General features: G+C 51.6%; 1 protein-coding gene across 3 annotated transcripts in view; it reads right to left on the bottom strand.

Annotated features, from left to right (window-relative positions):
* The window catches only part of KIAA1522 (KIAA1522 ortholog), a 41,137-nt gene that overhangs the window by 11,595 nt on the left and 16,324 nt on the right, over positions 1-13,218 (bottom strand). The window contains exon 1 of one of the 3 annotated variants that reach the window (XM_056795297.1): positions 770-959. The exons of the other annotated variants lie outside the window; for them this stretch is intronic. Within the exon in view, the coding sequence (XP_056651275.1) occupies positions 770-827 (58 nt within the window). The 5' untranslated portion in view covers positions 828-959. Of the gene's footprint in view, positions 1-769; positions 960-13,218 lie in introns of those variants that run through there. 3 annotated transcript variants of the gene reach the window in all.

Genomic DNA, 13,218 nt, shown 5'->3' with positions numbered 1-13,218 from the left:
CTGAGGGGACACTGAGGTGGGCAGGGGGGTCACAAGAGTTCTGGGGGGACACTGAGGTGGGCAGGGGGGTTACAAGAGTTCTGGGGGACACTGAGGTGGGCAGGGGGGTCACAAGAGTTCTGGGGGACACTGAGGTGGGCAGGGGGGTCACAAGAGTTCTGGGGAGAGGGGTGGTGACTAATCTGGTTTCCCACCCCCCAGCTCCTCCTTTCTGGGCGGATGTACCTGCACACACACACACACATGCATACATATTCCCGTACACAATCACACAGACACAACCAGACACTCATCCAGCCAGCTCAGCCTGCACACCCCAAATGGGGCGGTGGCTGGACAAAGGGGATTCTCCAGGGCGGATGCAAGAGGAAGAAGAGAAAGGCTGGTCCTCGGGTTTTCACCTCGAGAATGTGGAGGGAGGGGGAGAAGGCCGGGGCCCACATCCCCTCCCCATCTGATCGAGTCACCTTCCCCTGCCCTTCTGGGCGCTTCTTCCGGATGGCCCCCCGGGAAATTGGAGGGGCTCCTCTTCTCCCCTTGAGGAGCTTGGAGATCCCCAGGCTGGCTGGGAGGGACAAGGATGCTGAAGGACACAGCCCCACCCCCAATAAATGCTCTGGGACTCCCACACTTTCTCCCGTTAGGGCAGGGATCCCGGGGAGATCCATCAGCTCAACGCCTCTCTCAGTCCAGCTCCGGCGCTCAGAGGTCCCCAGGGCGGGGCAGGGATGCTGGAGGACCCACCCGACACAGGCTGCTCCCCACTCACCCCTTTTCTTAAAGAGCCCGAGGAGCGAGGGGAGGTGCCGGCCCATAAACACAACCATGGCGGCGGCGGCGGTCCGCAGAGACCCCGAGCCCCCAGGCCCCAAGGCTCTCTGGCCCGCCCTTGCCTGTTGGAGCTGCTCCGCCTCCGGCCAGGCTTTGGCGAGGACTGGAGACTGGAAACTGCGCCAGCCCGGATGGAGGGAGGGCGGCGACTCCAGGGCCGGGGGAGGGGCTGGCCAGCAGCCACTGCACCAGAGGCTCCCGCCCCCTCCCCTCTTTGGGCACCCCCTCCTCCCCGAGGGCACCCCAGCCTGGTCCCGGCCCCAAAGTAGGAGACAAGAAAGGATGTCTAAGAGGCGGAAGTCTGGGGTCTCTGCTCCTATGGCAAAAAATAAAAAACAATAAATCAAAGGAATTTAGGATTGGACTGGAAAGGCTTGGAAAGGATCGGCCACCGTACTTTAAGGCTCTCCTTATTTTTACAAAAGAAGAAACTGAGGTCCAGGACTTGTGGAAGGTGGCAAAGCTCGGGGATGGCAGGGATGGCATTCAAACCAGGTCAGAGTATCCCAGGACATTAGGATTGGGAGGGGGCTTAGAACTCATTTATTCCAATCCTTTGGGATTTGTTGTTTTACAAAACACCCTGAAGCCTGTAGAGAAGGGGCTTGCCCAAAGGTGAGGGGGTTAGGAAGCTGTAGACCTACTCCTCAGGGAGAAGGATGGATCTCCTGGGGCTATCTAGGGCAATCCCGTTTGGAACAGGAATCCCCAGAAGGGGATCAGTCATCTGTCTGATAAAAGGGAACTCTGGGTAACTCAAACCCCATACCTGGAGACTTGGTACAGTGAAAAGAGTACTGGCTCTGGAGTCAGAGGACCTGGGTTCAAATTCTACCACTGATAAAGAGTACTGCCTATGTGACCTTGAGCAAGTCACTTCTCCCTGGGCCTCAGTTTCCCATGTATAAAATAAAGAGTCGGATGACTTCTGAGGGTCCAGTCTAAATCTATGACCCTCTACCTTAAATTATGTCTTCCAACAAACTGCCTTATATCAGTTAAAAGCACCAGCACCTTCCAAATCATCCAGCTTCCTTAGGTCAAAGCCCCCCTTCCCTCTGTACCTCCCCCAACCAATCAGCTACCAAATCTTGTCAATTCCACTTCAAAATCCTATTGTACCCCATTCCCTCTAATTCAAAGGCCTTCATCATTTCCAGCCTGTTGGCAACAGCCTCCCAATTGGTCTTCCTGATTCCAGTTTCTCTCCTTTCCAATCTATCTTCCATATATACATCTGCCAAAATCATGTCTCTGAATTACATACTTTCCATCCTCAAAACCTACAGTGGCTCCTGATTTCTAAGATAAATGATAAATTCAGCCTGATACTTAAGGCCTTCCACATTCCAGCTGCAACTGACCTTTGCAATCTTGGTTTATATCACTTCCCATCACCCCATGCTACGTTCCAGCCACGGAAATTTCATCATCCTACTTAAGATCAAAATCAGCCTATTCACTTTATCAGTACCCTCCGCCCCTCTGATTTTGAACTTTGAACTCTGAGACCTCCATTGAAGGGGGGGCCCAAAACAGACACCTCCTATTTCCCAGCAGTCCAGCCTGGTATCTACCTCCTTCCTATCTCCCCCATTTTTCAACCTTCCCTGATATACAGTCTTCCCCCCTTGGGCTTTGGGAAGCTCTTTGAGGGCAGGGACCATCTTTCGTGTTTATTTGTATCCTCAGCACTGGCACATAACAGGTGCCTAACACATGTTTACTGACTGACAACCAGATTGCACTGTTATCCTCGGTCATTCAACTCCCAATCAGAATTCTGTAATCTTCCTCCAGGGTTCAGCTTAGGAGCCTTCTTTTCTCTGAAGCTTCTTTCCATCCTCAAATGACCTAGCACTGTACTCTGTGTGTACAGGCTCCCCTTCCCCTCCCCAGGACAATGCCGGGCTGTTTGAATGCCTACAATTCCTAGCACCTGGAAGCAGCAAGTACAAAAAGCAAGAGAACTGGGCTTGGACGCCAGGAGCTTCCAATCGTACCTCTTCCGACTAGCTCGCTTTGTGATCCTGGGGAAAGCCACCCAAACCTCTGGGTGCCCATGAGGCAACTCCTCAGAAGCCTCACAGTCGCGATGGAGGGTCTCAATACTGGCAGAAAGTTGGGAGAGGGAATTCTCTAAGCTGTAACATCCCAGATCCTTTTCTGGTCAGACTCAGCCCACGCCTGTACCCAGGGGCGCTTCATCAATGTTTGTTCAATACAGGGTGTGCCTCAAGGGTCTAAGACTTTGAGAACACCCTTGTTTTATTATTGAATCCATGCTGCTGCATGCATGATGCTTGGGACGGTTCTCATGTCCTTGCAAACAGCCAAAATCTGCCTCTCTACAATGTTTACCTACTGCTTCGAGGCCCCTCCAGGCCAAGTAGAACAAGTCTGATTCCTCCTCCATGATCGCCCTTCAAATATTTAGGGCGCCAGCACTCTCCTCCCCACCTGCCCCCAAAGTCTTCTCTTCTCCAGGCTAAAAAGGCCCATTTCCTTCAGCCTGTCCCCTTACGGTATGGTCTCATCATCCTCTGAACACATTCCAGCTTGACAATGCCCAGAAATGAGCGGAATAGTCTGCATGGCGCCTGACCAAGACAAGGACATGGAGAATATTGCCCTTCTTGACTCTGGATCTTTCCCCAGGTCCAAGACCTTACTCCAGAGCAGCCAGGGCTCAGAACACGAGGAATCCAATTTCCAAGGCCTCAGACACTGAATCAACCGTGCACTCAGTGCAGCCACCGGAGAGGAGAGGAAGCCCTAACTCAGGAGGCTGCCATGATTATTTACTGGCATGTTGCTCTGGACAGGAGCCAGCCAAAAGCTGCCACATGGCTTAAGGTCCTGGCTGGTGTCCTCTCAGGAGGCTGGGTTAGCTGAGGTGCTGGAGTCTACTGGAAAAGCTCAGCTCTTCGGGGCACACCTGTCGGGACAAGTACCCCAATACACCAAACAGAACTGGCCTGGGAGTCCAAATCTTAACCGTGTGACCCTGGGAAGTTACCAGCTCTGAGGAGCACCGGATTCCTCACATCTTAGGTAAGGATAATATTTCCACCAGCTTCCTAGGTTGTCGTGAGGACATCATAATTACAGAAATTTATGATTGTTACCCTATGGGGCATGTTACAAAAGATGACCTCTCTGATCCCGGAGGGCTGCCCACTTTGTATAAAAGGGATGCATGGAGGGGGCAGCTGGGTGGCTCAGTGGATGGAGAGCCAGGCCTAGAGATGGGAGATCCAAATTCAAATCTGACCTCAGACACTTCCCAGCTGTGTGACCCTGGGCAAGTCACTTGACCCCCAGTGCCTAGCCTTACCACTTTTCTGCCTCTATTGACTCCAAGATGGAAGGTAAGGGTTTAAAAAGGGGGTGTGGGGGGAATGCATGGAGAGCAGGGTGGAGGAAGATATTAGGGACTGAAAAAAGAACCAGCAGGCAACCAAGATAGTACTGCTGTCTACTAGGTGGCTGGCCAGCTCTCCAGCCCAGGGCCTGCCCTCAGGGAGCTCTCCAGCCAGGGAAGATGGGAAGTAACCCAAAGTAATAATAATCACAACAGTAAATAATAGCCTAATTACTCTGGCCAACATTCTAAAGTGTGTGAAGTATGCACACCTGTCTTATCTCATTGGCTCTGAGGGACATGAGCAATAGCCTCTCCAGGATCCATGCCAGCCATCAATTTATGATCTTTTTACCCTTTGACCCTCATAAGCAGCCTGAAGATCACCACCCTGATAGTTCAGGCCCTCGCACCTGGCAACTCTTCCCTGGACTACTGAAACAGCAACTGGGCTGTCCTCCCTGACCTCTACTCTCTCTCCTTTCCAATCCCTCCTCGGCACACCTGACAAACTGATATCAGGTCTGTCCATTTTATTTCCCTGCTTTAACAGCTTCCTGGGCAACCCAGGTGACACAGTGCATAGAGGCTGGGCCTGGAGCCAAGAAGAATGGGGTTCAAATTCAGCCTCAGACACTTACTGGTGAGTGTGACCCTGGGCAAGTCACTTAACCCTGTTTGCCACAGTTTCCTCCTGTGTAAAATGTAGCAAACATAGTAAACCAGTATCTTTGCTAAAAAAAAAAAACCACTAAAGAGGGTCAGAAAGAGCTAAACATGACTAAATCGACTCAATAACAAAAACTGCCTCAAAGGGAAAATATAAAATCTTTGGTTTATCAGATAAAAGCTCTTCAGGACCTGGTTAAGGCCTCCTTTTCCAAGCTTACTACACGATTCTTCCCCTGCACACTCTTACGTTCTAGTCAGACAGGACTACAGAGGGCCGGAGAATCAGAGCTGGAAGAGATCTAGAAAGTTCAATCCAACCTCCTCATTTTACAGTGAAAATGTAGCCCCAAGAGATTACATGACCCAAGGTCATAAGGCAGTTAGTAACAGAAGCAGCATTTGAACTCAGGTCTGTAGGCTCCAAATTCTGTTTTCTTTCTGTGAGATCACTATTCCTCTCTCTGTTCCCTCCTATCTCCCACCTCTTTGTCTTTGCAGATTAGTCCTGCCTGAAATATTCTGGCCCACCCAGGCAACCTTAATTCCACTTCTTCCTTCAATGTTTAATTCAAGTCCCAACTCCTACTTGAGGCCTTTCCTAATATTCCAGCTGTCAAGACACCCCATTTACCCCATGCTACATTTATGTTATATGTATTTTGTATTTATTTATAATAGCTAGAATTTATCTAGAACCTACTACATGCCAGGAACTATCTTAAGTGCTTTACAAATATTAAATATGATAAATATGATAACCCTGTGAAAAAGGAGCTATTAATGATCCCATTTTGCAGATTAGGAAATTGAGGCAAGCAGGTTAAATGACCTGCTCAGAGTCACACAGCTAAAAAGCATCTAAAGACAGATCTGAACTCAGATCCTCCCAGACTCCCCTGCTCAGTGCTCTATCCAGGCAGGGTACAGAATCTGTACGTCAATACCACCTTATCTATAGAAGTTGTAACCCCAGTGCCTGGCAAACACTAGACCCTTGAAAAATGCTCCCCCACCCCCAGCCAAGGCACTGATGTAAAGACAGGAAGAATGTTCTTGGTCAATCATATAATCACAGAATGAGAGCTGGAAATGAGAGCTGGCCTACCGAGGCCAGGCAATCCAATGCCTCATTTTATAGAAGAAACGGAGGCACAGAGGGGTTAGGTGCCTTGCTTGGGGTCACACAGCTACTAATTCAGGTTCTCTGATTTCAAATTAAGTACTTCCCCCCAGAATGTCATTTCTCCACCCAAAACTCCCACAAACCACAACATACCCAGCAGAACTTTCCTTCCTATCTAGAGTCCTCAGACTGCATATCTATTCATTTATATACGGGGTGGGATGGCATGTGTATGCATACCACAAGTGCTGTGCCACACACAGGTCACAGTCTTCGCACACACAAGCCCTGCGGCTTTCTCCTATATAGGGGTGTGCATCCACACATACAGACGTTCCTGCCCAGTCTCTCTCCCCACCCCTACCCTGGCCTAGAATGGCACCTGATCCTACTCCAAAGTTTTATTGATGAAGAAGCACACCTGGAAAGATAAGGTAATTTGCCTAAGGCTCTACAGGTAGTGAGTGGCTGGCCCAAGGCGGGAACCAAGGCCCTTTCTGCTCCACCTCGGACACTGTCCCACCGCACCTCCCCAGTGGTTGTAATTGCTGGGAGAATGGAAATGCGCCCCTCGCTTCCCATGAACACACCTGCACTCCCACACACAGAGCCCATAGCACCACCCACAGACACATGGCATCTCTGGCGCTGGCAGAGGACCGGCGGGGGGGCTGGGGTGGAAGCGGGCCATGCGGCTCCTCCCTCCCTCCAATGAGCGAGGCGCAGCTGGGATTATAGTTCTCCGTGTCTATGTCCAGCCTTTACCAGCTGGGGGGGGCGGGTTCAGGCTCCCTCCCACTCCCCCATTCCACAGCCCACAGTGTTGCCTCTGGCTTCCATTCACCCCCCCTTCAAGGGCACGTCTGTCCCCTCCATCGAGCCTGGCCACAGGCCCGAGGAGAGGAATCAGCAGGGATTTTCCTGCTAGTTTTCTTCGGGACACTTTTGTTAAGGGGAGGTTCCCGTCTTCCCCCGGAGCGAGGACCGAGCCCCGCCCCTTCCTCCTCGGACTGAAGGCTGCTCTGGGGCAGGGATGGCTCCTCCCTCAAACCAGGCAAAAACTTGGGCCTCGGGCCAAAATCTGAAATTCCTTCGGTTACCTCAGGGACAATGGGATTCTACTGGAAGAGGGAGGGGAGGGAAAGAAACCTGCCCGGAGCCCGGACTCCACGGGGCGGGGAAGCCCAACAGATCCTGCTCCCCTCTAGAACTCGAGTTCGGCCTCTCTCACCCGGACCCAGGAGAAACAGCCACCCACCCGGACGGAGGAAATGGGCAGGCGGGGGGAGGGGCCGCGCAGGGAGGGTCCCAGGTGCTCAACATCTGGAAGCTGACAGCTGCACCTCTCGGGAGCCAAGTCCCCAAGCCTGGGCCAGATAACATCTGGTTGTCCTGACAACCCCCCTCCCCCACCTGCAGTCCGAAGAGCCTCCTCAAATTCCCATCAACCCCCTGGGGTTACCTCCACAGAGGCGGCTCCCCTGGGGCAGGTCCAGCTTCCCGGGGAAAAATCCTCCGGCCAGACCGCACACAAGGCTGTCCAATACTCCAGCCCGAGGAGGGGAAGGAGACCCGAGCGTAGTAGGGATTACAACTACCGATATTTAGAGTGCTTCCTTCCCGGTCACGGTCTCTCGACCCTCATCCTGATAGGACGGATGGCATTCACGTCCGTGACAGGCTGAGCATTCGCCCCATTTTACAGATGAGAAAACTGATGTTCAGTGAGGTCAAGTGACCGCTTCCTGGGCACAAAACGATTAAGTGGCAGAGGCGGGACTGAACCCGTTTTCCTGCCTTCGAGTCCAAAGCCATGCATGAAGCCACCCTGCCCGGATGGACAAGGAGTCCTGAACGGGGTCCCCCAGACAATAAGGAACTGTGTAAACTTGGGCGAGTCACTTCCTCTCTCTCAAGGTCTGTTTCCCCATCTTCCAAATGCGTGCGGGCATTAGACTAGGCGAGCTCCGGGTCACTTCCCTGCCCGGCATCCTCCGGGGCTGCCATTCAATGGCGGGGATGTCCTATGGTTCTCTCCATTACAATTCCTCCCAGCTCAGGCACCCGGTGATGTGGGAAACATCCCCTAGAGAGGGATGTCTCAACCTGCCCGATGCCTGTACAGGGGGCAGGGGCGGGGCAGGAGGGAGCGCCCGCCTGACTCAGGGCAGAGGAATGAGTGGGGGAGGGGCTCCACCCCCGCCGCTTCCCAGCCAGCCCACCTCCTCCGCGCCTCAGGCCTCGCGCCTCTCCACCTACCGGGCTGGGGGTCTACTGGAGGGAATCAGACGCCAGAAATCAGGGGAGGGGACCCCAGGCCAGCCCTAAGGAAGAAGGCAGGGAGGCACGCACTGTGACAGCTGCATCCTGGAAAGCTCAGGGAACGGGGGGAGAGGGGAGTCCCTGAACCCACATTCCAGGACAAATAAAGAGGCTCCTCTTCTGGGCATCCCCCAATTCCCCCATGGGCCACTCTCGGCCTGCCAAGGGGGGGAGGGGTGAAAGAAGAGCCTGGCCCTGCTTCCAGGCTCTGGAAGCCCCCCTCTGGGTGCTTGAGCAAAGGGGACGAGGCACAGGCCTTTGGACACTGGATCTCAGGGACCAGGGGCAGGAGGGAAGGTCTGCAGCCCAGGAGTGGGGAAACACCCCACCAGGGTGTAGTGAAAGCCAAGGGAGTTTCCAGCCCCACCCCCAGCCAAGCGAACCAGCAGGTTTTAAGGTAAATAGGGATGGGGGCGGAGCCAAGAGGGCCCCGGAGAGCTACGGGGTAACCTCTCACCAAAGGACCCCTCAAGCTAGGCAGAGGAGCAACAATCAACGACGGTCCTGAGTCCCAAATTATAAAAAGAAAGTTCGAATTCCCTACTGGGGTCCCACTTCTGATTTTTCAAAGCCAGCTGGGAAGACGTACAGAAAGGGAAACTGAGGTTTACAGAGAAGTGGCCTGCCCCCGGTCAGAGATGGTCAGCTTGCGTCCCAGCCTTGCAAGACCCGTGTTTCTTTTCTCCATCCCTCTTTCCGTACTCTTCAAGTCAAGTGGAGTGAAACAATCAAGATAAAGACTGAAAAGTGGCACCCGGCAGCCTCACAGGCACACACCTGACCATCACAGAACAGTGCAAAGCTCTGTCTGGGGTGGGGGGACCTGGATTGGAACCCCAGCCTCAGCGCTGCCCACGGCATGTGGGCAACCTTAGAGGCCTCCCAAAAGGACCTGTTTTCTCATCAATTAAAAGGGACGCCATGTAGACTTCCAGGCAACTGTCTGTGGATTATAAATTGCAAGGCCACTTATGGCTGGAGACCTGAGAAGTTGTTGCCATTTAGCTGCAGTTGGCTCTTCTCTTCCCATCCACCTTCTAGGAACTCCCAGAGTGGAAACGCCCTCTATCTGGTCAGGCAACATGGAAGAGCCGAGTTCAAGTTCAGCCTCAGAGTCACCTTGGGGAAGTCATGAGCGACATTTGCCTCAATTTCCCCAAACTGTAAGATGGTCACAATAACAGCACTAACCTCCTAGAATTGTGAGGATAATATAGCTACCCCTTTCATATCACAGGAGTTAAGGGGGGGGGTGCCCCAATGACCTGGTAAATCCACACGAAACTTTGTGGCCCTTCCTTCATAACGGAGAAGTCTGACTGTTGTGGCAACACCCCCCACCCAAGTCACCTAGCTCACGGGTGTCAAATCAAGGCCTCATTGTCATGCACAACTACCCACCCCAAGCACATCCACAAATCTCATTTCTGCCTTTCTAATGTTCGTCAATGCATTCCCTTTCCTCTGGGCACAGCCACAATTCTAATTCTGGCTCCCCAGCACGGTCAGCTCAGTGATCTGCCTGCCTCAGCTCTCTCAGGCACAGATCTGATCCTGTCACACACACCCCCTCCCACTGGCTTAATTAGCTCCTTATTAACTGCCAGATCAAATATAAAGCCCTCTACTGAGCACTATTTAAAGCTCTTCAGAACTTGGTCCCTTCCTCAGTTCCCGCTTTAGGCCTCCATACTCTCTCATCAAGCCAGCTTCCCTGGCTTCCTTCGGGGCTCAATGCAAGCCAGGTCCAGAGACAGGAGGTCCTGGGTACAAATCTGACCCCAGACACTTCCCAGCTGTGTGACCCTGGGCAAGTCCCTTGACCCCCATTGCCTAGCCCTGACCACTCTTCTGCCTTGGAGCCAATACACAGAAGGTCAGGGTTTAAAAAAAAAAAATAGATGCTTGCCAAATGGACTAGGGGCCGGGACAAAGTGGGTGCTTGGACAACAAGGTCTTCGTAGGAAGACCCTCAGGTCAGGGGGCAGTTTTCTATCAGGGACTTTCCTCCCCACCCCACTCCCCAGCAGAGGCATATCTTCTCAGGAAGGGTAGGGTTTTCCCTTATCTCGGGAGCTCGGAAGTAGAAAAAAAGGAATCTCAGATGATCCGAAGGGGAGGGGAGATAAGGAATGAATAAACAGGACTAAACCGGCAGCAGCCCAAGGAGATTCTTCTAGCCAGGCCCCATCACCCAGTCAGGGAAAATCTACTTGGCTTATGTGAGCCTGGGCATCCACAGCATCCTCCACCCCGGATGAGTCCATCTCCTTCATTAGCTTGTGCCCACCCAGAGGTTGACTAGCGTGGTAAGAACATTGGATCTGGGGTCAGAAGAAGAGGAATCATTGGCCTGGGGGAGCCACTGGGAAAAGGGGAAGAGAGGACGGATCAGGAACACACAGCAAGCAGGCAGCAGCCATCATTGTGGCTCAGTGGATGGAGAGCCTGGTCTAGATGGGAGGTCCTGGGTTCAAATCTGACCTCAGACACTTCCCAGCTGGGTGACCCTGGGCAAGTCACTTAACCCCCATTGCCTAGCCCTGACCATTCTTCTGCCTTGGAACCAGTAAACAGTATTGACTCCAAGACGGAAGGTAAGGGTTTTGTTTTTTGTTTTTTTTTTTAATAAATAAAGTGGAAGGAGAAGAGGAAGATCTGAGTCCCAGCTCCACTGCTTATTAGATGTCAGATCTTGGAATTCACAGTACCTACCTTAGCATGGGGTGCCTTACCATCAGGCAGGAGAGGTGACAGATTACAGGCACCCAATGAGGCATACAATATCAATATGTTAATGTGTTCTGCTCACCTTACAAGAGGGGGATGTCTAGGGCCACGGGATGGCAGGGTGAGGTTCAGGGTATCACTGGGAAGTGACAGTTTTTTGGTTGCTGTTTTTTAAGAACATCAATAAAACACTCTTAAAGTTCTTTATGTGGTGTTAAACCCAGTGGAGTTGTGCTTCATATATGGGAGGAGAGTGGAGGGAGGGGAGGGAAAGAACATGAGTCTTGTAAGCATGGAAAATTATTCTAAATCATCTAATTAAATAAAATTTAAAAAACAATGAAAAACAAACAAAATAATGAAAATTGAAAAAAATAAAGTTCTTTATGTGGGCAACTAGGTAGCACAGTAGACAGAGGTTTGGAAACAGGAGGTCCTGAGTTCAAATCCAGCCTTAGCTACTTTCCAGCTGTGTGACTCTGGGCAAGTCACTTAACCCCAAATGCCTACCTCTTCTGCCCTAGAACAGATTGTTTCTAAGACAGTAAGTTCTTTATGCTATAGATATAAGCTTTGAAGGTGTCCCCTGTCCCTCCCATCTCCCACGGAGAGAGGATGAAAAGACATGATGAATTTTTTCCTACCCAAAGGTGCCAGAAAGTTTTAGGGAGGCTTTTTACACCTTCTTCAAGATGTACTAGGAATATCAGCCAGTCTAAAACAGGTTCCACTGAAGCAAAAGCCCAGGGGCAGACCAGGGAGTTTCTTCTCTAGGAGCCTTTAAGCACCTGACCAACAACATCCATTATTGCTTCCTACAAGGCTCCCCACCTCACCTCCTCCTCAGGGTCAGAATTCTCAGCCTGCTCAAAGCAGCCCTGGGTTCTCCAAGTAGGAACTGGACCTTCAGCTTTCTCCCCAAAGCCCAGGCACAGCCCCACCCCCAGCACACACAGGGATCTTCCCCGGGGGATTCACAGCCCTTCCCTTCCCTTCCCTCCAGTCCCCACCCAGACCTGCCCAAATGCAAATTCCTAGGCTACAGTTTGAGCAGTGTTTCCATGGAGCTGAGAACAAACAGAAGGAGATTCCCATCCCATCCCATCCCTCCCCCGCAGAGACACCTGCCGAGGCCCCCCACGCACAACTACTTCCACCCCCAGGTTCTGCCCCAGAGGAAGCTCAATCCTTTCTACCTTTACCAACCTGGCCAAGGAGGGAGCTGGGCTGGCCTCTCCTCCCCTCTCAATGAATAGGATCACAGATCTAGAGCTATCAAGCCTAACCCTCTCCTTTTGCAAAGGAGGAAACCCAAAGGAGTTAGTGGCTTGTCCAGGATCATCTAGCTAGTAAACTTCTGCAGTGGGATGGAAATCCAGGTCCAGGATTCTATGACTACTTTACCACGCCTCAAATTCAATGGAATTTATTGCTGTAAAAAATTTTATATAGCATCAGTCCGGCCCCCTTTCCCACCCCACCAATAAGAAGGCTGAAAGGAATATGTTCATTAAGCACCTATTAGGCAAAGAAGCATCTACACCAATGAGACCACAGATCTATTGCAGTCTATTAAAAGACTTTGCATAACTCTGGGGAAGACCAGTTTGCCTTAGTTTCCCCATTTGTAAAATGAGCTGGAGAAGGAAAGGGTAAACCACTCCAGTATCTTTGCCAAGAAAACCCCAAATGGGATCATGAAGAGTCGGACACAGCTGGAACAAATGAACAACAAAAATTAAGAGGTAACATGGTGTAGGAATGAAGCATTGAACCTGTAGCTGGAGTCCTGGATTCAAATCCTGCCTTTTCATTAGCTACTGGAATGGGATCAAGCCTCTCAAGTTTCCCAAGTATAAAATGATGTGACAAATACTAGTATCACCCTCACAGGGTGGTCCTCCTTTTGTTTGTAAACAGACAATGAAACAGATCTTTAAACCTATGAGAGAAATGAGTTATATTAGAGGCACTGCTCCTGCCCTCAAGAGCAGCTAACAATCCATCATGCCATTGCTGATCATCCCTCCCACCGGAGCTCCTCTGCCCTTCCACCAAACTCCAGCTCTGTGTTGCTCACCACAGTCTTTGGCCATCTCCTCTCATCTACAACTCTCAGAATGAATTCATCCCTAGCCAAATCTTCAAATGATCACCTCTTTAGTACATGGACACC

Source organism: Monodelphis domestica, chromosome 4 (genome assembly GCF_027887165.1).
Source record: "Monodelphis domestica isolate mMonDom1 chromosome 4, mMonDom1.pri, whole genome shotgun sequence".
Taxonomy (NCBI): Eukaryota; Metazoa; Chordata; class Mammalia; order Didelphimorphia; family Didelphidae; genus Monodelphis; species Monodelphis domestica.
Note: the sequence above shows the minus strand (reverse complement) of the source record. Positions and strands in the feature narration are given on the sequence as shown.